The 22,737-nt window shown below is 35.9% G+C and overlaps 2 protein-coding genes across 8 annotated transcripts in view; one reads left to right on the top strand and one right to left on the bottom strand.

Annotated features, from left to right (window-relative positions):
- The first annotated feature begins 3,188 nt into the window (after positions 1-3,188).
- On the top strand, positions 3,189-11,945 carry LOC135224725 (zinc finger protein 37 homolog). Of its 3 annotated transcripts, none has more exons than XM_064264027.1 (3): positions 3,189-3,551; positions 7,748-7,842; positions 8,021-11,945. In XM_064264027.1, exon 3 carries the CDS (start codon positions 8,030-8,032, stop codon positions 10,568-10,570), a length of 2,541 nt encoding a protein of 846 aa, XP_064120097.1. In that variant the 5' UTR covers positions 3,189-3,551; positions 7,748-7,842; positions 8,021-8,029; the 3' UTR covers positions 10,571-11,945. The 3 variants fall into 3 exon arrangements, with proteins under 3 accessions (XP_064120097.1, XP_064120096.1, XP_064120095.1); XM_064264026.1 differs by having other exon boundaries at positions 7,748-7,892; XM_064264025.1 differs by having other exon boundaries at positions 3,190-3,551; positions 7,748-7,867.
- Positions 11,946-18,683: 6,738 nt separating this feature from the next.
- LOC135224724 (sodium- and chloride-dependent GABA transporter 1-like) overlaps positions 18,684-22,737 on the bottom strand; it is a 250,497-nt gene continuing 246,443 nt past the window's right edge. For all 5 annotated transcript variants that reach the window (XM_064264024.1, XM_064264022.1, XM_064264023.1 and 2 more), the window contains one exon: positions 18,684-22,531. In XM_064264024.1, the coding sequence (XP_064120094.1) occupies positions 22,442-22,531 (90 nt within the window). In that variant the 3' untranslated portion in view covers positions 18,684-22,441. The remainder of the gene's footprint in view (positions 22,532-22,737) is intronic.

Raw genomic sequence — 22,737 nt, 5'->3', positions numbered from 1 at the left:
CACCGGAGAGGAGTAAACTAGCAATTACCATTCTTAACTAATTAAGTTTAAAAATAATCTAATACATTATTCACCTATCATTGACTGGCAACAAGATGACAATATGTATGTATATATAGTATATATATATATATATGCATATATATAATAATAATATATATATATATATAGATATATCTATTATATATATATAATATATATATATAATTATATATATATATATATATATATATATATATATTTTTTTTTTCTTTTTTTTCTTTCTTTTTTTGGCATTCGCTTCGAGCTATCGTTGAATGCCTTCAAAAAATTGTTGGTAACGTCGTTGCGTATCATCTGACTGAGAGCAACGTCGGATCATCTCGTAAATAATACGTTTGCAAAATATTTATGCCATTATGGGATTTTCTCAGAAGGGCTGAAGATGCCGATGTCAATAACCCATCCGCTTTCAAATGGTACATCAAGTGGGTCTGACGACTTGATTACATTAAATTCAAGTTATGTCCCTGATTGAAATTAGTTTGCACGATTTCGCCTCCGTCTTATCACACTACGGTAAATAGGGAGAGGGGGGAGGGGGTTGGTAAAGTTCAATCAGTGTCATATAGGAAGATCCCAGAGACAGATGCCCGATCGGGAAGTCTCTCTCAGTTGAAGCAGAAAGTAAACAAACTTGCTTTCGTGGGATTAACCCTCAAAAAGTGTTTCTTTTAAGTGTTAATTAAAAGTCATTTGTATAAATAATACGTTTATTTTGCCATTACCACATAAATATAGGTTCCATCTACTGAAATAATAATAATAATAATAATAATAATAATAATAATAATAATAATAATAATAATAATAATAATAATAATAATAATGGAAATATTAGAAGAAAGAATTCCAAGTGATAATTCTTACGTCCTCTTCAAGTTTGAGTTATTTTAAAAGTAAAATAATTGTTGCAAGAGTTAAAATCAAGATGCCATTCATATAGTGCATCCCGGAACCTGTCTAAGCGAAAATATAGTTTGTTACTTTGATGTTATTGTACAGAGACTGAAAATAATGATAGGTGACCAGGGCTGCTGTATTTCACAACCTTATCTTGAAAGCTGTGGACCTATTAAAAATAGTGTATAGCAACAACACCAAAACGCCTGACTGAAATGGCAAAATATGTTTTGAAAGTTAATAACTTAAACTGCGGTGTCTCGAGATCATAAGAAGTAAATCTATCTGATAGACCGTCTTCAGTCAGCCGTTTATTATGAACACTCAAATAGAATTCTTTACTTTTGAATTTATATATATATATATATATATATATATATATCTATATATATATATATATATCACGTATATATATATGTATATATATATATATATATATATATATATATATATATATATATATAGATATATATATATAGATATAATAATATATATATCTAATATATATTTATATATATATAATATATATATATACGTTTGTGTAATTTAAGCTTACATACCAACGCCAAACAGTCAGAATATCCAGCGAGAATCAAATGTTCTTTAGGGACTATATAGTACAGTTTACGAAATTTACAATAATATACTTTAACAACTGATGTTCTTTGACCAGAACATTAAAAAATCGTAAATCAGACTAGAAAATACTGTGCCTACCCTCTAACTCGCAATAAAAATGGATTTTATTCAAATGAATTCAACAGAAGATAGCCCACCTACCATCGAAAATCTAATATGATCCAGACGGCACAATTAGGGTTAGAATAAGAGATTTGTACAAAGGCCAAACATTGGGACCTAAGAAGTCATTCACGGACTGAAACCATGTGTCATGTAAATAAATCATTAATGTGGTATTTCTGATTTTTAAAAACTGCCGTACATAGCAGATATATGGAGACAGACTCTTCATTGTTATGGTATGGTCATTAAAATAAATCTGATCTTATCCCAGTATATACAATATTAAATACTTAAACGTTTTAAACTGGGCATAAAAATCGCATTAGCCTACATGACCCGATTCACTCCCAAAAAGCGTTCCAAATAACAGCAAATGTCAGTTAAAGAATTCTTTAAAGGATTTCCCAACCTGCTCTGCTTTCGACTGCTTGCAGTACTCTGATTTTTTGCTTTTTGTATAATTCTTCAAGAAAGTATTATAACTAGTTTTGTTTTTCGTTATTGCTTCATAGAATTTAGGCCGTCTGGTCATCTCACTTTCTTAAGAGGAAGTAATTAACGCTTGAGAGAACAGCGATGAGGATGCTGTGGTGGATTATGGGAATACCGCTGCTTGAGAGATTGGAAAACGATGAAATAAAAAGGGCAGTCTTGGTAAAGATTACAGAGGTGATAAAGAGTTACGATTGAGATGGTATAGGCGTGTGTTGAGGATGGATGACGAGGAGGGAGTGAAGATGGCTTGGGAGGAACCTGTTAGAGGAAGATGATCGAGAAGTAGACAGAGAAATAGATGGCAAGTGAAGGAAGATAAGGAAAGGAGAAGTTTGGTGGAGGATGATGCCTTTGATAGAAGGCAGTGAAGAAGGCCGATCCTTGAGGTTTGTAACCTGGCATGTTGAACTTTTCATTTCACACATACCATTTCATTAGCACATCCATAAATCACAGTAAAGAAATAATCATATCGTATAATGACTTACAGGCTGCTCTATGAGCAAGAGCCCGTTCTGGCATAAAGCTATAGCTTAATCTTCAATAACAACAAAGCGTATCAGACAATCTACCCTTAATGTAGGGATAACGGTGGGAAGAAGATATCCGGATCAAACGGTGCCCGGATAAAAAACCATCACCCAAATAGTTATTATCGTTACTTTTCATCGCAGAAGTAAAGTAAGAGCATATTTGGAATCCTTATATGAAGTTTTATCGGATTAATGCTTTTTCTCTCCCTACGAATAATAATAAAGAAGTTAGCATGGGCGGATATCCGGCCGGATATCCGGATCAAAATGCTATCCGAATAAAAACCAGCCCCTATAAAATCTATATGGTCCGACTTTGGTTCAATTCGTCCAGTAGTTTCGCCGTCAGTAGCGAATATACACGCATAGGCATAATCCGACCATCTGCTTTATATAGAAGATATTGTTTTGGGAGCAAAGGAATAAAACGAAGGTTTGCATACACGTAACAATGATAGCTTTACAGACGAATGGCAATAGTGCTCTGCCAAAAAACAAGCTTTGCTATTGGTGTTTTCATGAACTGCTGCAAAGTTTGGTGGTGTGTGTTTGAAGCGTTAACTTTATTAATCGTGAATTTTACAATGTAGTCTACCGAACTTATCATATCACTAATTATTGATACCAAAATGCGTTCCGATTTGACTAACTTTTACTTTAGCAATGAAAAGACTGCCAAAGCTTGGGAGAAAAGGGCAAAGAAAATTTATGCTGCCCAGGACCAGAATTCTTTCATATTCTGAAAGGAAGAAGCTGCCTTGTTTACGGGTCATTGACAGTCGGCGGATATAGTAATAATGGCTAATTTCACTTAGCCTTCCCTTTGCAAATATAGGGGTAAGGTTGAAAACCAACGTTCTAGGGCTAGATGAGCCTTTATGCCTGAAATGTTCTCTTTTTTTCAACTAATCATGAACGCCTGCCAGTAGTAGTGGTAACAATGTAGCTAGTAGTAAATCTAATATCCTCCTAGGTAGTCTTTAAGCTTTTAGAAGTATACCCTAAGGGCCTCCTCCTTCGGTGTAGGCTTCGTCTGTCCTACCTATTTTTTATTTCCATTAGCCAATCTTGGGTAGAGCATACTGTAGACTACATCTTTATTCATCTGGCCTCTCTCCCTCTTATTTATTTTTAATCTTTTACGTTGGATCATGATTGCAAATCTGGCTTGACAGTCTAAACTATAGCATCTCCTTACGGTGGAGGTTAGGTTAGGCAAATGGTTGACGGTGGTGAAAAATAGCCTGAATTGATGCAAGCTTCTGTTAGTATTACTTAAGCCAGGGAAGGCAAGGCTAACATTAGAGTATTGGTATACTATCCTGCATCTTGGTCTTAGTGGTAACCTGCTTAGTCTTTGTAAACTAGCCATTTTGCATCTTGCCTTTAAGTTAATGCATAACTAATAACAGACCTCATACTAAAAGTGAACTATGGTGTTATGTTGTAATCTTGCATATGAATATACAATCTTTGTTTGTAAGGGTACCACTAAACAAGTTGTATCACACTACCTAACACGTAAATGTAGTATTAGTTTAGTTTACACTGGAGCATGACAAACCAGTGATAATTAAGTTTGCTTAGTCCTGTGTAGTAATGTGCAATGTAATACAGGAACAAAGTTTTTTCCCTGGTGAATTGGTTTAGTACCATGGCTAATTATTAATTTTTTAATTGGGGCTGCTGACATATGAGCTACTGTATCATATCCAATTACTATGTGGAAAACATTAAAATAATAAAACATATTTATGAATTGATAGTTTATAGTGTTATGCACTACCAAATACCTAAATACATGTACATTTTCACTTGTATGGAAGAAACATTCTTTTTGTAATTGTAAAACTGACTTTTGAAAAAGAAATAGTAACTGATTTAGAATTATGTCATGTAAAATATGGAGGTTACCAAGGTGCAACTGCTTAAGTTTGTGGAAATACTCTTGAGTGCTTGGCAGAAAAGGCAGTTCTGTCCAGCAAACTTACACTTTGACAACCAAGGGCCTACACAACAAAACAATGAGCACCTCAGTGGCGTGGTTGGTTTGGTGTTTGCTTCTCACCTTGGTGGTCGTGGGTTCGATTCTTGGCCATTCCATTGAGGAGTGAGAGATATGTATTTCTGGTGATAGAAGTTCACTCTCGACGTGGTTCGGAAGTCACGTAAAGCCGTTGGTCCCGTTGCTGAATAACCACTGGTTCCGTGCAATGTAAAAACACCATAGAAACAAACAACAAAACAATGAAAAGTCACAGGTGGTGACTCTGAAAAAATGTTTATACACCCACCTCTGAACATTTACAGATCAAGTACTTTGAGGGGGACATTGCTGATCTCTACTTGAAATGCGATTCAAATGTGGGTACTTATCCATGAATGACATGAAGGAGCTGCAAAACTTGGTGACAGAGCCAACACAAATACACTGATGCATGATAAATATGATGAATGATAAAATATTTTTCCCAATAATAACTAGCAAAGTAAGAGAAATGATACCAAACACAAAAATAAAATGGAAGTGTCATATTTAATAATTCACAATAACAGCAACAGTAATACACATTAGTGAATAGCTGAGACAAACTGCAAACCAAAGGTAACTGTTTTTGTGCTGGTAGATTATGCAGCAAAAATGTACTACAAGTAATAATCTAACAAAGATAAGGAAAATGTAAAACTTTACCAAGCTCCCATTCTAAATAGGGCCAAAAATTACTGCATAATACATAGCTAGTAACATTCCAAATTTTTAAAAAGCAAGCTAAAATTACATATTAAAAATCAAAGGGAGCTCACAATTCATCAAATTAGTGAAACCTCTACAGAACATGGAACAAGAACCTTGGGGTCTGAACAGTGAAACACTGAAAGAACAACTGCTCAACAGTATTTTACTAGTATTACTTTACAATACCCTTACACACTTCAAAAATAAAGAGCTCACACTGACATCTGTTCATCCAAACATCAAGGCTACACATTCAGGAAAAAGAAAAGACCAATATTGTTCCAGTTTTTGGTGTAACTTGGCTGGTAACAGCAGTCAACTTACTTAGCCATCCTTGCAAAGCTTATGGTGCCAAGAATGCCATCTTGATAAATAAATCCTTTCAGGAGGGCTCCTATTGGAACTCAAAAGTCAGATCTGAGAGCTGTTTTAAAACTAGGGAAACATCCCATAAAGGAGGTTTGAGCACTTTCTGAGAGAAGTTTCTTTCACTGGCAAATCCTCCCTTCATAGTTTATTAAACAAGTCAAAGTCTCAAAAAACTTTAACGAACACCTACAACCTTTGATAACTGACACTGATTGAGTCTTGGTTCCCATTGAAACAGCAATAAGTCTATTACCTGAGGAAAAGTGGCACAGAGTGGATCAAAGCCTTTCATACAACACCTATTGGCAATGACTCTGGTAGTTTGGCTTAAAAAGCATCTTGCAAAACTGCTTAATAACCTGCAAGTCTGTAAATGAAGCTCACAAAAATTCTGGTGAAACTGCCAGAAATGGTGATAACGAAGAAATATTTTCTGGTTTGGGAGCTATCTTGTCAAAGCCACCAGAGCCTCGAGAAGGTCTGGAGGCTATGCTTGTTAAGGCCATAGTGGAGTTATCAGAATTGTGTTGACAGATTTGGCAGGTTCTTTAGAGCTGGTCTGATTGTTATTTCTTGGTGCACGGACCACTTGTAGAGTAACCCCTGAACTCGCCTGCTTAGGGAATCTGTGAAGATGATATGTTTTCCAGGAGAAGAAGTTGGCTAAGGGAGTAGTATTCATAGCCTCGGCCCATAGCAACAGCAAGTAATGGAGATTTGGTGCTTCCTTAGTTCTCCAGGTAAACCACTATGGTAGATTTGTCCAACATTATTCAAACAATTTTTGGACACAATATTTGAAGTGTTAGTGCCGCCCACTCTGCATGGAGGATGAGAGGAGAATCTTGGAAGGGTAGAGCAAGCGTTGTGCTTCTGTACCTCGTCAGTCTCATTCTCTTACTTTGTGGATTGTGAGCATACTCATTCTAGGAACACCTCTAATCCATTTATTGGATTAACACCATTACTTCTGATGATTCTGCATACTGGTTGGCACTGGGGAGGTGTTTAGAGTGTAGGAGAATCCTGTACCCCTCTTACAACACCATGCTAGTGATTGTGGTGTGTGTGTACACGACCTTTGTCCCTACAAAAACTGTCAATTCTGTGGGGTGCACTGGCTGATATCCTAAGTGTCTTCACTGTAGCAGCAGCTGGCTGAGTAAGAGACATTAGGGTGGGGGGTAGAAAACAGTTTCTGCCCTCACCTTCCCTTCTTTTAGCTCTTCCCCTCTGTCCTATGTCTTGTCTTTCTGTACAGTCTATGTACCATTGTGAGTATGGTGTTTGGGAGTTCTGCTTTTCAGTGATCCTCTGAGGATTCAAAAAGGTGAGTGGGTAATAAACTCTATCTCGCTCATCTGTCACCTATTAACCACCTTGTTACCAAGGTGCAGTGACCATTTCCAACTGTACATGTATTGCCGTGGATACTGGTTTGTATGTGTATGAGAAATAAAAATGATCTTGTATTTGTCATACACCATGTCTGCCGTTTAAATAGTTCCATGTGCTCCTTTCTCATGTGACTGTCCAATTTCACAAACTTTATATATCCATTCACTATTGCAAATTAACTTGAACACCAATATTATTTGCAAAACACAGTACTAGAAGGGGTGAGTAGGATGACTATGCAAGGGAACATTTTCCATATATTTTGATGCTCTTAACCCATACTCAATCCTTCTTTATGTCTGGCTGAGTTACTTGCAGCCTTAACCAGCAATTATAAAACAATGCTTTTTACATTAAAATACAATTAAATATTTTTAGCCATTGGATTATTTACTAGTTGTTGCAAATATTCTTTAGGAAAACTGTTGAGAAGTAAAATAACCATAAGGAATCTACATTACAGTAGTTTTATTATGACAATTATAAACAAGTAGTACAATTTTGAGTGGCTATAATTTATTCTTTTCAGGTAATACAAGAATGAGTGAAGACAGGCAAAGAAGTTATTCTTTTCAGATAATGCAAGAATGCATGAAGACATGAAGTAAAGTTACATTCCTTCAGGTAATTCAAGAATGAATGAAGGCAGGTAATGAAGATACTATGAGGTTTTGGTGAGCTTGTGTAGACTTAAAACTACATTTCTGCAGAGTTCATTGCAAGTATCAAGATTCATGTAATACTGTTGCCAGTATGTAGATTTATTGTGGTAAAAATTAAGTCAAGCTTTTTTTTATTCAAGGTGCAAAGCATGGAGATTGGTGAGGAGACATCAGTCATGACCCAGGATGGGGGTTGTCATGAATCTCCATTAGTCTGTAAGGAAGAGCCTGTCTCTGTGGAAGATGGTTTAATTCAGGAGAGTTCACCTAAGCATGTTGATGGTGATGGTCACAGTGAAAATTGTGAGAGTAGTAGTGAACTGTCTGGAATATTAGATGTCTCAGTTGTTAATCAGGTACAAATATACAAAGCTTTACAGGCATATGCATTAGCCAATATTTTGAATGCACAACAGAGAGGCAATGTTGCTACTTCAGGGGGCTTAAGTGAAAATGCAGATAATCACATGAGCAACTCTAGTCATTTAGTAATAGCTCAGAATCTTTTGAATTGGGCTATGTATAGGCAAATGTTGTCAAATGTAGTAACATCACACAATCCATATTTGTCTCTCATAGGAGGATTATTGACTCACATAAGTACAAAGCTCAGCAACGGTGATGAGGTGAATAAAGAAGATGCTTTATCTGAAGAATCATCATCCATTCAAGAAACAAACACTGACTTTGCTTCGCTCTTAAGGCGACTAACACCAGAAATTAGTATTGAAAAAGTACCCAACACGTGTGAATCGATTTTTTCTGAAACTAAGGAAGTCAGTGTAATTTCAGTGGGAGGAGAAAGAAGTAAAGGTGGTTCAAGAAAGAAACAATCTAAAATCAATGAAGACAGGGGCCAAAAAAAAGGTAGCCATCAAGGAAGAGTTCAAAGAAAAGAGGGCTGTAATAAGGCTCTCTTATACAAGAGGAAATCTTCTGAGGAATGTATTAGTGTACAGGCTATGGTTTGTGATGAAAGCAGGACTTTCAATGAATCAAAAATGGCTGAAGATGTGCATATGCATGAAAACTCGGATGTTCAAGTAGATGGACTCATAAGTGAGTCTAGCACCTTAAGAACACTGAAAAAATTTCGAAAAACAAATGTGAAAGTACCAAAGTTGCAGATTGATGAAAGGAGTGATGGTAAAAAGACTAGTGGGGCAGTAATGGATGATACGAAGAACCTTTATGCTGACCTAACATTTACTGATGATGTTAACAATGCAAGTTCTCAGGCTGTTATAACATTTTCTAGTACTCCACGAAGGAGATACAAAAAAAGGGAAAAGAAAATGGATGAATTTGAGGAGGATGTGAAAAAATTTAGTTGTTCTGTGTGTGGGAAAATGTTTAAGTTAGAAACAAGCCTCACTAAACACATGTGGTTACATACAGGTCAGCAACCATATGCTTGTACAGTCTGTAAAAAGAAATTCACAGAAAAATCCAATTTAACAACGCACATGCGTATTCACACAGGGGAAAAACCTCATGTTTGTACCATCTGTGGACGGAGATTTACTCAGCAAGCAAGTTTGATGTATCACACTCGCAGCCATACTGGAGAAAAACCTTATGAGTGTAAAGTATGTAAAAAAACTTTTGTGTCTTCCTCAGGTCTGAACAGCCATATGATAAGTCATTCTACATACAAGCCACATAAATGTGAAGTTTGTAATAATTCATTTGCAAGAAAAAGTGGCTTAGACCTCCATATGATGGTTCATACTGGAGAGAAACCTTTTGAATGTAAGGACTGTGGTAAGTTGTTTACTCAGAAAGGTGCTCTTACAAGTCACACAAAGCAGCATACTGGTGATCGAAGATATCAGTGTGAGGTTTGTAGAAAAGCCTTTGTTGATAACTGCACCCTTAAGAAGCACATGCGTATTCACTCAGGTGAAATGCCTTATCAGTGTGAGTTGTGCGGAAAGAGATTTCTGCACAGAACAAGTCACATTGAACACATGAAAGTACACAATGATGAGAGGACATATCCATGTCCAGTATGTGGGAAGCTTTTCCGAAATACAAGTAGCGTGAACACTCACATGGTTACCCACACCAAAGAACGGCCTCATGAATGTCATGAATGTGGCAAGAAGTTTGCACTGAAAAGCAACCTCAAGCATCATATGAAGATTCATGTTGGTGCAAGAGAATTTGTGTGTGAGATTTGCGGTCAAGCATTCTTATTTAAGGACACTTTGAGAGAACATTTTAAGACCCACACAGGAGAAAAAACTTACAATTGTCAAGTTTGTGGCAAGGGATATATGTGGAAGCCAAGTTTTCTTCGTCACATGGATGAAATACATGGACTGAATCCCAATGACCACTGGGAAGTATTTGCAAATGCTCGAGGAAGATACAAGGGAAAACATGACACTCTGACTAGTGATAACATTGAATCAGTATTAGTAAATACAGAAGAGCAGAGTGATAAGTCAGATGATGATAAATTGGGGTCCTTTGATTTAGGAGATGCTAATGATGTTTTAGGATGTGATACAGACGATGCAATAAAATGTAGTGCCGAGAAATCTTCAAGGAACAGTGAGATTGATGACTCTGAGAAGGAAAAGATTACTGATCAAGCAGAAAAGATGCTTCCTCAGAAAGTCAGTATCCCAGGGGAAATAAGAATCAAGGAGGAAGAAATTGACAGTAACATATTTGTAGTATAATAGGATTTAAATTGAATCATTCTTAAAATTTTAAGTCAGCATACTCAGAGTATTGTTCCTAATGTAGTTCTTAATTGTAACTGGTAATACATAATATGGAAGACATGATGTCTTTATATCCACTATAGCATTGTCATTTTGACTTAGTATGTTTAATCAGTGTATGTTAACAGGCAGATGTGTAAATTATAACATGTTTTGTTACTGTGTAAATTATAATGTGTTTTGTTACCTAGTGTCTTTTTATAAAAATAGCAGTATGTATACATATTCTATTGTAATACGTGTAAGTAAGGACTGGCCATAGCTTTACAAGATTTTAGTGCCAACAAAATTTGGGAATGAGATCAGGCAACAGAAGAATCAAAATTCTGTAGTCTATTGGGTAATTAGGTAATTGTTCAAGTTATACAGTACAGTATAATGATAAGAGAAAATGCAATTACGTGTTTACCTGGGTATGGGTAACATCTGGGTGCATTTTCTTGATTTTTGTGCCAACATATCAAATTCTTATTTGCAGTTTTGAACAATTATTTATTCGAAGATATCTGTTGTTTGTAATAATTTATGACTGGACTAATATCCTTGAGGAATTATGTCTATGAAATAATTTGTAAATTTCGTAGTACATAATTATTTTGTACAGTGCATACTGTATACTATTTATTCTTACCTGTTTTGTAGACATATTGTTATTTACTCTGTGAAAATACAATTATTTTGTTATTTAAAAATTTACTGTATGAATTATTACTGGTTATTTTTAATTTCTGACTTTTTTACAAAGATAATACAGTTCCAGTATGTTGGTGTAATATATTTTTGAATAAAGCACAAGTACAGTAGTATGCTATATTCTTATTCACTGTGGTATCGGATGTGCAAAGTATTCCATTTGTTGTAGCTCATGCTTCCTTAATTGGAAATTTGATTCTTGGTAAATTCCTTCAAGATCACAATATTTATAATATTTACAGCATCATAAACATTTAAAGCATTTGGATCACCTGTAAAAGTGATAATTCTATGAAGATGTTGTATTCCATGATAAGGGTTTAAGGTTTACGATAATTTTAGGGCACTAAGTTTCTCTCTCTCTCTCTTTTCACATTTCCTGGATTCATTCAGATTTTATTTAGCTAACAATTACCTTTATATATGCATTTATGAAAAGCCAGTCAATCTTCTTTACACTTTTTCCTCATCTAACTCCTACAGTTATATAACAAAAATGATTCACCTTTAAGTAAAACTGGGAAAAATTAATGTCTATCTGTTTTATGCAGGTGCTGCATTACTAAAAAAATTACCCATAACCAAGGCTACTGGAGTTCATGTAAATATCTGGTTTAACTAAATACAAAAGTCTTTGCTTAAAAGTATTTTTATTCATTGTTTCTTTAGTACAAGATTTTTCAGTGAAACATATGGGTTAGTGTCTTGATGTTCTACTTGGATTTTAAGACTTCATGCCTCCCCATTGAGGCGATGGAAAATCACTGGTTCTATATCCCCATCAGTTGCTGTTACGGTGTGGGGAGTTGAGAAAACCTGGTTGACATTTGCCCGAGCGCCTTTGAGATAGTGGAGAATTGAAACCAAGCAACCTTAAAAGTTGAAATAACCTAACCTGTTCTCAAACTATAAGCAACTTAAAAGCTGAAATAACCTAACCTGTTCTCAAGCTAGTTTTATACTATACAGAAACCAAACACTGATCATTTTTCATGATAGCAGATGCAACTAAATACAGTTCACCCTCTTCCTAATAATTGATTCAATGTGCAACTATGAGGTTTTCCTCCTGTCACCCTTTCAAACCTTTTCACTGTCAATTTCCGTTTCAGCGCTGACTGGCCTTAGTTGCCCCAGTACTTGGCATGTACACCTGAAATTCTATATAAATTAAAAAAATATAAATTCATAAGATTTTAAAGGACTATAAAATTTAAAGAAAACTAATTTTCTTGGTAAATGAATATGAAAAACTTTGGTGTTCTACATCTCTGAGAAAATTGTCTGTTTACAGTAGTACATATTTTAAGTGCAGATATTTTCAGAAATTCCATTTGAACAGCTAGTCCTCATTTTATCCAGAAGAATTAGGTTGTCAAATTTCACAAAATCCTACCATTTGTATTTTAAAAATTTGGATGTAATAAAATATTTATGTAAAATAATCTTTCAACACTAAATAACAACCCTAATGCACTTTCCTATCAGCTAAGAGGAAGTATGTAAACACTGACTTTTAACCATAAGGCCCTATATGAGCATTTTTGTATTTTTCACATCATTACAAAGTAGCTTCCTTGAAGTAAAGCTAATATAACATGATACAAAGGTGTTGCTCTATACATTTTTATTTTCAACTGTGTGGAGGTGACACACAATGAGAAAAGCTGCATAAAAAAAATGTTTGTGGCATGGGGATAATGATAAGTCTTTAGGGTTCATGGACATTTAGTATGGGGAACTTTAATAGGGTACCAGTAGTATTTTTTCATTTCTAAGGTAAATGTTCTGGTCTTCATATAATGACGATCATAACATAACCTTGTAATGCTATGTACTCAATTCCTATAAAGAAAACAAGGTAATTGCAGATACAGCCATGTAAATAATTCTTCAAATATTTTCTCATTTTCTGTAATATTGATAATTTTAATCTTTATCTTCAATTAGTTTAGTTCATTATGTGTTGTATTATTTTTTAGTCTATATTAAGGATATTTTGTTTTCACAAGAAAATTATTTTGTGAAACTTTACACAAGATGTGTTTTACATAAGATGTGTTTTGTCAAATATCTTTTCAACTTCCACAAATTTGTGAAATCCCTTTTCAGATGGAATTTTGCCTTTTAGTTGCATCGTTTTAAACCTTGCATATGTGGAAACAATTATCATTTTGTTACATATCAGAGTTTGGGGCCTGATGTGCCACAGTTATACTATACTGTACTGGATCTTAACTGGCTACAGGCAGTCCCCGGGTTACGACGGTGTCGACTTACGACGTTCCGAGGTTACGAAGCTTGTCAATAGACGTTATTTCCAGGGTTACGACGCCTACAACGCTCATCTGGGAGATGAAATATGACACCAAAAATGCAAAATAATCAATATTTGAAGGTTTTTTTTGATGAAAAATGTCATAAGAATGCAGTTTACATAGTTTTCAATGCACCCAAAGCATTAAAAGTAAGGTTTTCTTAGGATTTTTGAAAATGTTCCGGCTTACGACGATTTTCGGCTTACGACGCGTCTCAAGAACGGAACCCCCGTCGTAACCCGGGGACCGCCTGTACTTGCTCAACATCTCTATAATTTACACAACCTACAGTAACATATGAATATATGGTCATCTTTTAGCAGGACTGAGTAATTATCTCTCTCTCTCTCTCTCTCTCTCTAATATTATTTGGTGAAATTTAGTTCTGTTATTTATTCTCATTCCCAAGCTTGACAGTTTTAGCCATAATGGCAAGTGTAGATTTATCATTTGTATTTTTATTTGTTTAAAATACTTAAGATCATTAAAGATCAACCTTCTCTTGCATTGCATGGTCCCTAAAATGGAAATAAAGTCCATCACTTTGTTTCCTTATACTATTCTTTCCTCTGTGGAGTATAGGTGGTCTCTAAGGAAAAATTTTTATCCTAACAAAAAAACTAAGATTAGGACAGATTAAGTAAAAGTAATGTAAATGTTCATATTTCAAAAACTCACGCTAATTATTTATATACATACACAAATTTTAAACCAGAAATCCTGGCATTGTAGACAGTTTAGATTAAATAATAAGTAATTAAGTATTTTGTTATGGTTAGAGGTTGCAATGGGGAATAGGTATGTCCATCAGAGTTGTGATGCCTTGGCAGAACCCTGTATAAGATGCAACTGTCCAGCTGAGATTATAGTACTATGAGTAAAAGAACAGTGTTATTGCAATGAATAGGTGCTATGAAGGTTTGACACTACCTTTGATGATGGCATAATAGGCCTAAAGGATTTAACTTATAAGAATATGAGCTGGGGAACTCCATGGTGATGCATTCATCAGCGGAGCAGTTCTATACTCCACAGAGGAAAGAATAGTATAAAGAAACAAAGTGATGGACTTTATTTCCCTTTTAGGAACCATGCAGTGCAAGAGAAGGTTGATCACCCCCCAAAAAGTAGGAATATGTACTTGGGCATCCTGGATAGAAGCATTACTGTTGCAAGATATTATGGATGCTCCACTAGGCATGCACCGACAGAAGGATGAGTTACCAAACCACTTAGAGGAAGGTAAAAAGTGATTGTAGAACTTTCCTACCTAGATTTTCAAACAGATGTGGGAGGACCCATTGTAGAAATCAGGAGTATCTAGGAGACTCGCTGAACCAACCAATGGGTCATGATGTCCTCCATGAGATACATGATCCATTTCTCTTCACACCTTCCCATATTACTGTCATGACTAAAAATTTTCTTTTCCTGTCAACCAAGCAAAGATATATTCATACAGTTAGGGGTAGATTTACTACCTGAAAGACTAAGGTAATAAGTATATATAGTATTCAGGACAGGTTAATGCAGCAGGGTCTTTTAGAGGACTGTAGGATGAGGACCAACAATTCACAAAGTCTGCCATCCAAACCCCATTTAGAATGTATATAAATCAGGCTTAGGTATGGTCCATCTAGCCTTCTTAAATTTAATGAACATCTGCTTCCAAATACAGTATTGTATGTTTCCTTAAAGAAGATACCAGAAATTCATTTAGATAGAAACCCTTAACTGGTTCTTCACTGGAAAATCCTGTTACAGTGGAACCTTGGTTTTGGTACATAATCCTTTCTGGAACTTCCCACGAAATCCGAAACGATAATTCGCATAAGGAATAATGTAAATACAATTAATGCGTTCCAAAAGCCAAAAATATTCTTTTTAAATATATTTTATATGGAATAAACACAGTTTTACATAAAGAAAGCAAAGAGATATAAATGACTAATGAAATGAATGAATGAACATTTAACATCACTCTTACTTTATGGAAAACGCTTGTTAGCATATGGAAGACGGAGAGGAAGAAGGAGAGGTCATTGTTCGGGAGGGGAATCTCCCTCCAGAAGGACTTCAGGTATCAAGAAACTACTATCTGGGGTTACTTCTCTTCGTTTTTTACAGGTACTATCTGAGGTTACTTCCTCTCTTCGTTTTTTACTGGCACTAGGGCCAGCTTGCGAGTTACTGGACCCCTGTCGCACAACAAAACTGTCCAGTGTTCCTGCCAGGATGACAGAACCTGGTTGTCAATATTTCCAACATAAAATGGGAAGTCCTTCCATTAACTATGGTTGCTTCACCCAGACATTCCAGAGAAATGGGGGGACTTCCTCTGCTGATCTACCAGACTAAGGAGCATCAAAAACTGATGCCTTCATACATTCATAGAGTGATTTGCATGGGCATACATTTAATTGACTGGGCTTGTTAGTCCCCCGTATAGTTAGTTGTAGTTTAGCGCCATTATTCCTCTATAAGAATGTTTTGAAGATTTTGTTTGCATCCCTGTGCTGTATAGTTATTGAATAGCTTTCTGTCTACCTTTAAAATTGCCGAGGCCAATTTGACATATACATGTATGCTAAGTTTAACGAACACAGGTAGTACAGTTCTAGGCTTCCACAGGCATCCATATGAGACTGTACATATCTACGTAACTGTAATTTTGCTGTAAATTTTTGTATTATTTTATCATCAGGTATAAAAATTCCAATACTGAGTACCGGTATTAATGTAAAATAATAACCTACATCAAATGTAATACATAGGCCTAAGTCAAGTAAAAATATTACAGTGGCCAAGGGTTAGCTAAAATAAACCTACTGAACTTGAATGATGCTAGATACATGAAAGGGATTTGACGCTAACTGCATCAAGGAACTTGACTCCTGGTCAGCGAAGGTAAATCACTCACGAATGTTACTCTTCCTAAAGAATTTGAGATAAATTATGCCAACCCTCACGAAATATGGGAATAATGAAAGCCGATTACAAGTTATGGGCAAGAAAAATGTTAATTGTGAAGGAGACGACGAGATTAATCACAAATTCAGGGAGCACAGAAGGCCGACGAACACGAAAAAAAACACATGAATGCCGACTGCCGAGGCGTTACCAGGGCATTATGGTGATACATAATATATTGGGCTTGCGATAAAACGAAACAGTATATTCAAAAGCTATAAGTTTTTATAAATTAAATCATATAAGATTCTTTTCAACTGATGAATTCCACAGATGCAAAAGGTATTTTTCGATTGTCATCATTCCCCTTTGAAAGGATGGACCTGGATCTGGCGAGACAGATAATATGTATCCAGGGATCCCTTTACTGTTGAGATGAGCTGAATACAGAATTTAGGTCAAAGGCCAAGAACTGCGACCTATGAGGTCATTCAGCGCTGCATTGGAAATTGACTGTAAAAAGTATGAAAGGTGTAAAAGGAGGAAAACCTCAAAGCAGTTGCACTATGAATCAAGTGTTAGGAGAGGGTGGACAGTGAGACGAAGAAAGAGAATATGAAAGGAGCAGGGTAGTACTACAGCAAAAGGACCGATGCACTTTACACTATACCCTCCTACGGGCCCTTTAAACTATATGCACTGAGCACTTACCAATAACTCCCTTATTCTACTGTGATAAAATAAGATATATAACAATATAATAAAAATAAAACCGTGTACAGATGATGTTTTCAAGCCTAAAGAGCCTGCCTGAGCTGCTGTTCGCAGCCCACTTATAAAAATGAATATATATTATTATATTAATAATTATTATGGGAGGCTTTCCTCTTGACTATTGAGGGTCTTGTTCATTATGGAAACCCAAGTGAGCCTGCTATCACGAACTAGGATACGCACCATTGCTGCCTTTGACCCCTGATAATTTAATTACTTTGCTAGCAATTGAGGTAGATGAATAATCTACCTATATTTGAGGTCAAAAGTATACAGTAATTAAAAGGATTTTTCTATGAGAAGAAGAGTAAGTAGTGAATGAGCTGGCAACCCATGGCACTGCTAAATGGTTTCAGAATGTTGTGTCACTGGATTAACATTTTCCTTTATTTAACACATTTTCAATGTTCAGTATCTTGTAATCTGCATAATAGTACTTATTTCTTCAAAGCATTCCAATGCGGCGAAAGGTTAGCATAAAGACTATGTACTTACCGTACTTAAGGAAACCAGAATCATGACATGAAACACAGTGAACTGTAGTACCATAATGTTTTTTTTTCTTTTTTTTTTATTCGTAAGGTCGGAGCATAAAGGGCCAATAAATGTTCGTACGTAGTTCTAAGATGTAAATGAAGCAGATAGCTTCTAGTTTGAAAACTGATTTAGTGGATCAAAATGGGTAATGTGCATTCTTTGATCATTTGTATATGTATTGCAGATTTCAGTCTGTGGTAAATACGTAACAGTTTGTGATAGCCGAGTGAGGTATTGGATCAATTGATATCAGGCTTTGTGAGCTAGATGAAATCATAATGTTGCCATAAGAAATGAAACATTTAGTAATGTTAATAACCATTTTTGCTAATTATATGGAGACGTCACTGGCATAATAAAATTCCTTTCGTGGGCCCAAAATTATATGAAAAGTGTACGTAGATTTTATAAAATTTAAATTAAAACATTAAAATATTTTTGGGCTTATTATTTACCGAACCTTTTTTTTAGACAACGCCCTCTAGTGGTATATTTTATTTCCAGTTTTTATATTTTTTTATTTTGAAATATATATAAATTGCAAATAAAAGACCTTACCACCCGTTTTCCCTCAATTGACATCACATTTGCGCGTTCCAAACCATTTCTGAAACTTTCTTTAATTAAGCGTTATTAGAGGGATTGGGGATGGGAACGAGTTTCATTACCTGCCAAGTGAAGAACTCGAACCCCACAGTGCTATAAATGACCATAGCAACTTTTGAGTTTACATTTGAATTTGTGTACCTTAAATGAATTTGGTTTATCATTCGATTATTCATTTGCATGAACTTCTGCTCCGTATTGTCACCACAAAGGATTATAAGAGAAAACGATTGTGTTTTTTATGGTTTTATTTCAAAGATTAAGTATTACATCATCATTTTACTTAATCAAATCTGGTAAAGCCACAGAAGAAGGGATGAATAAGGTATTTCCTAAGATGTACAAATGACTTTGTTAAGAGAGGCGCCAAACAGCTACAAAAATAATTTACCTCACTTGAGACACTAAAGATGAGCTTGTAGTCGCGATCTGCATTTTAACAGAGTTATTTATACAACATTTAAAGAAGAGGAGTCCAAAAGGAAGGCAATGGGGGGGGCTTTTATCAATTTAGCTTTACTAGAAGTCTCAGTGTAGTATTATCCAAATGAAGCCTAAAGAGGAAGCGAAAGAAATCGGGAAACGGGAACACAAGGTCTGTAATGCCCTGGTTGAAATTCCTCAAAAAGTTGGTCACACTCGACTTTGTACTCACTATGATGTTATTATGTGTAATGCGTGTGATTCAACATCAATCGCAATTCCATTGGACCGAAAAGAAAATCTCATAACTGTTCCTGTACACATGCATAGCCTAACATTGAAGCTTACAACGAAGTTCACATATTCACAATAAAGAAAGAGACATTCTTAAGCGCTAGTCTTACAATATAATAGATACTTAGTAGTTTTAACGAGTCGGTGCAAAACATTATCCTAACATATAACATATACACATTTCCACTTACTGGCATTACATACACTCATTACATAGTTTTTTTTTTTTACATTTGGTACTGATATGTAATCTACAAAATGGTGAATCAGTTTCAGCCAATTAGAAGTAGGCATACATGAGTACTACAGGGGGGCGGCGCTAGAGGAAGGCAAGTCGCACTCCTACTCGTGCTCTGTAAGGCTGGAGGGATGACTGAATGGTGAGACATGCAAAGCTCCAAGGACACCATCCCCTCGTTGGCAGTTCTTGCTCTTACACTTGTTGTCCACAATTCAAAAATGACAGGTTCTCATTGGCTAAAACTTTGGGCGTTCGAATTCTTCGACTGACCACCCAAGTCATAGCTCGCTGTGACTCAGAGAGTATACCTAGGGAATTCAGCTACCTAAGAAACAATCATAGACAAGTAGTCATTTTCTTGACTAATTTATTACAATAAAGGAATTACAGAGCAATTATTTTTTTTAAGTCTATGTATAGGGAACAAACAGCAAAACACGATGTTATTGCTCGCATACAGTCTAATGTTTTCTAAATGAAGACACGATCAACAACATGGAAGACACGTCTAGAGTGAAGGAGAACCATTAACAGTATCTGATAAAATGTTGTCACTTAAGTTTGCTATCATCAAGCTAGGCAACCTTTCAGCTGCATTAGCAGTAGCAATACAAAGGTTGGTTCTCAAAGATGGCAGACATCTTTCTCTAAATAGTATATAGTATATTATTTGGAAGACCCATGCGGCGCTAAATGCCTTTTGGTCCCAAAGGATAAACTTCTATTCTACGCTGCAGGAGGTTTTGTTTTTTGAGAAGACGTGGCTGAAGAATCTTTGCCCATGCTGACAAAATGCCCGTTCGATATGTCACAAAGGAAAATACCCTACATTTGGAAGACTAAAATGGAAGCCCTTTCAATCTGAGATTTCTCTTTCTCGTTTCCTACGTCCATGTGTGATGGTCCTCTGTTCTCAGATGTCCAAAAATACTGGAGCGTCGTGTTGGAGCAAGTTACGCTTTTGAAATTAACGAAGACTCACACTTGAGGTAAGAGCGTTCAGTAGGAAACATTATAGCAGTCAATGAAAAAAAAAATGCTTTTCAGAATGCTGTAAAACTCTGATTTATATGATTTATGATATTACACAGAATTTATTGTTCCTGCTGAACTGTCCAAGGCTGTAGTGAAAAAGACAAGCCAAATAAAATGGCACTTGAAAGTTCTTTAAGAGGAAGAATATTCAAGGTTTAAGTTTCTGGGCTGAAGACTGTTCGTTGAGAACAATATAGCATTCTAAGGTGTCCAATTACTCTTAATGTTAATTTTGAATGAAACACTATAATGTCTAATAGAACATATATCTATACATAATACAAAAGGCTACTCTTTCAAACTCACAAACATCTATAAATCTCACCAAATAAGGTTAAGATAACAATCAGAGCATAATATTCTGCATATATGTTTTAAAACTATCAACAAAGATATGAGGCAATAATGTTAGATGGTTTCTCTATCCAACAAAATAATATGTACATTAAAATCATTTCAGCTAAATCTCTAAACAATTTATCTTCAACAATGAGTGTCTAATTTTGGTTGTGAGCTGTCCTCTTCGGACAGCAAGACCGGGTAGTAGTACTGTAAGTGTGAAGTACTATAAGTGTGGGAGAGTGGCATGAACTACTACGAATTTTGCAGGCCCTCGTGGAATGGCACACGGCTCCTGTGCAATTGGAAACCGAATAAATGCAAGTTGCGAAGTGGCAGTAACGATGGCTTATATGATAGAGAGAGCAAGATGACTCGTATACTCATGACGAGCATGATCCACATTTAAACGACTGTCATTCCCTTCCATTCTTCCTAACCTTTCCCGAATGGTTCAAGGCGGGAAATCCTTATAATTATGGCACCTCTTTTTTCCAGTATTATCAGTTAAAACAGAGAATGATACAAGTACTGAACAGAATGATACTGCAGTTTCTCGAAACTCAGAAAATGGTATTGGCACTCCTTTCCTGAGGTAAGGTTATCTTGGGGAAGGTGTGCCGGGGTATTTTCAGTCTTGAAAGGTGTTTCTCTGCAGTATTCACATGGGTACAAGACAGGGAAGTTCGCTTCACGAATGTAATCACATAGAAATCTCGTATTACGTATAATACAACACCATTAGGTATATGCACGTAGTTCCAATGAAGGCCTTCTCGGAGCCAATGAAGAGACATGAGATCCCGAAAATTTCACATCTAAACTTATGTAAAAGTTAAGACTATTCTTTTTTTTTTTATCAAATGTTGATTATAATTATCAGCTAATAGGTCAGGCTACATAAAAGATTTTTTTTCAAGCTAGGCGCAGGATGCTGCAGCTAGCTTACTTTTTTATAGAAATAATGACCAGCATGAAACACATATCCAATTACAATACAATGTACAAGACTAGTTTATCATAGATACAAAATGAAAGATCAAAGCTCTTCTATCGTTTTAGCTTTCTCCTAGTTTTGAAGAGAAATTACAGTACACATTTCTCTTATCAACTGATGGATATTCTACTCTAAATCTCAAAATAAGCCTTCAATTTTCAACCGCTTTAGGATATGTCTATTGAAAATTGATAACTGGTTAGATTATTATGACTTTCTACAGGTACCAACAACCAACCAGCTCGCCAGGTTTGGTCCATTGATCCCAGGGTGATTCGATCTGGCAATAAAAGTAAAAACAAAAAACAAAAAAAAAAGGAAAAATCTCCAAAAAGGGACCCAGCTAGTTGACCATAGATAGTATCCCCACCTGATCTGCATCAGCTAACACATGTGAACAACTTTGTGTTTGTCTACTGTACTTCGTCTGGCAGTGGGGCTGAGCCAACCATCGAGCCACCTTGCATTTCTCTGAGATATGGCTCTAATCCGCGTCTCGTCTGGGTGAAGAAGCTTACGACGAAGTCTCCATGGAATCCGGAGTTGGCGTGTTGATTATTAAGTGGAGGAGGATCGAGACTTGGGGTGTGAGCTTTTCGTGGGAGGTTACGTGGGCATTGCTATTACGGGTGACTTTTAGCAGGTTGCGGGTGTGCCTTCTAGACGGGTGTTGCTTCTATGGGGGCGCTCTTGTACTTGTTCTTCATCGTGTTGATGTCAATGTCAGGCCGTGTGATGGCTATTAATCTCTGCGAGGGAAGGAAGAATCAAGTCGTTATTTCAGTGTGAACCAAGAGGCAACCCGTCTGATTTTCCCTGCTGAACACAATGCTAAAAAAACCAAGGTTAACGCTTACATTTTATCTGCAAAAATGTCTCCATGCAACCCTTTTAAGTGGAAATGTTTAAATGAGAAAATTTCAACAAATAAAAACCACTTCATTTTCATTAATGT

The sequence above is a fragment of the Macrobrachium nipponense genome, chromosome 12 (genome assembly GCF_015104395.2).
Source record: "Macrobrachium nipponense isolate FS-2020 chromosome 12, ASM1510439v2, whole genome shotgun sequence".
Lineage (NCBI taxonomy): Eukaryota > Metazoa > Arthropoda > Malacostraca > Decapoda > Palaemonidae > Macrobrachium > Macrobrachium nipponense.
The sequence above is the reverse complement of the archived record's forward strand: the minus strand, read 5'-3'. Positions and strand labels throughout refer to the sequence as shown.

What these genes read in the sequence shown, in the direction of transcription:
- LOC135224725 (XM_064264027.1), top strand. Translation starts at nt 8,030, where the DNA reads ATGGAGATTGGTGAGGAGACATCAGTCATGACCCAGGATGGGGGTTGT.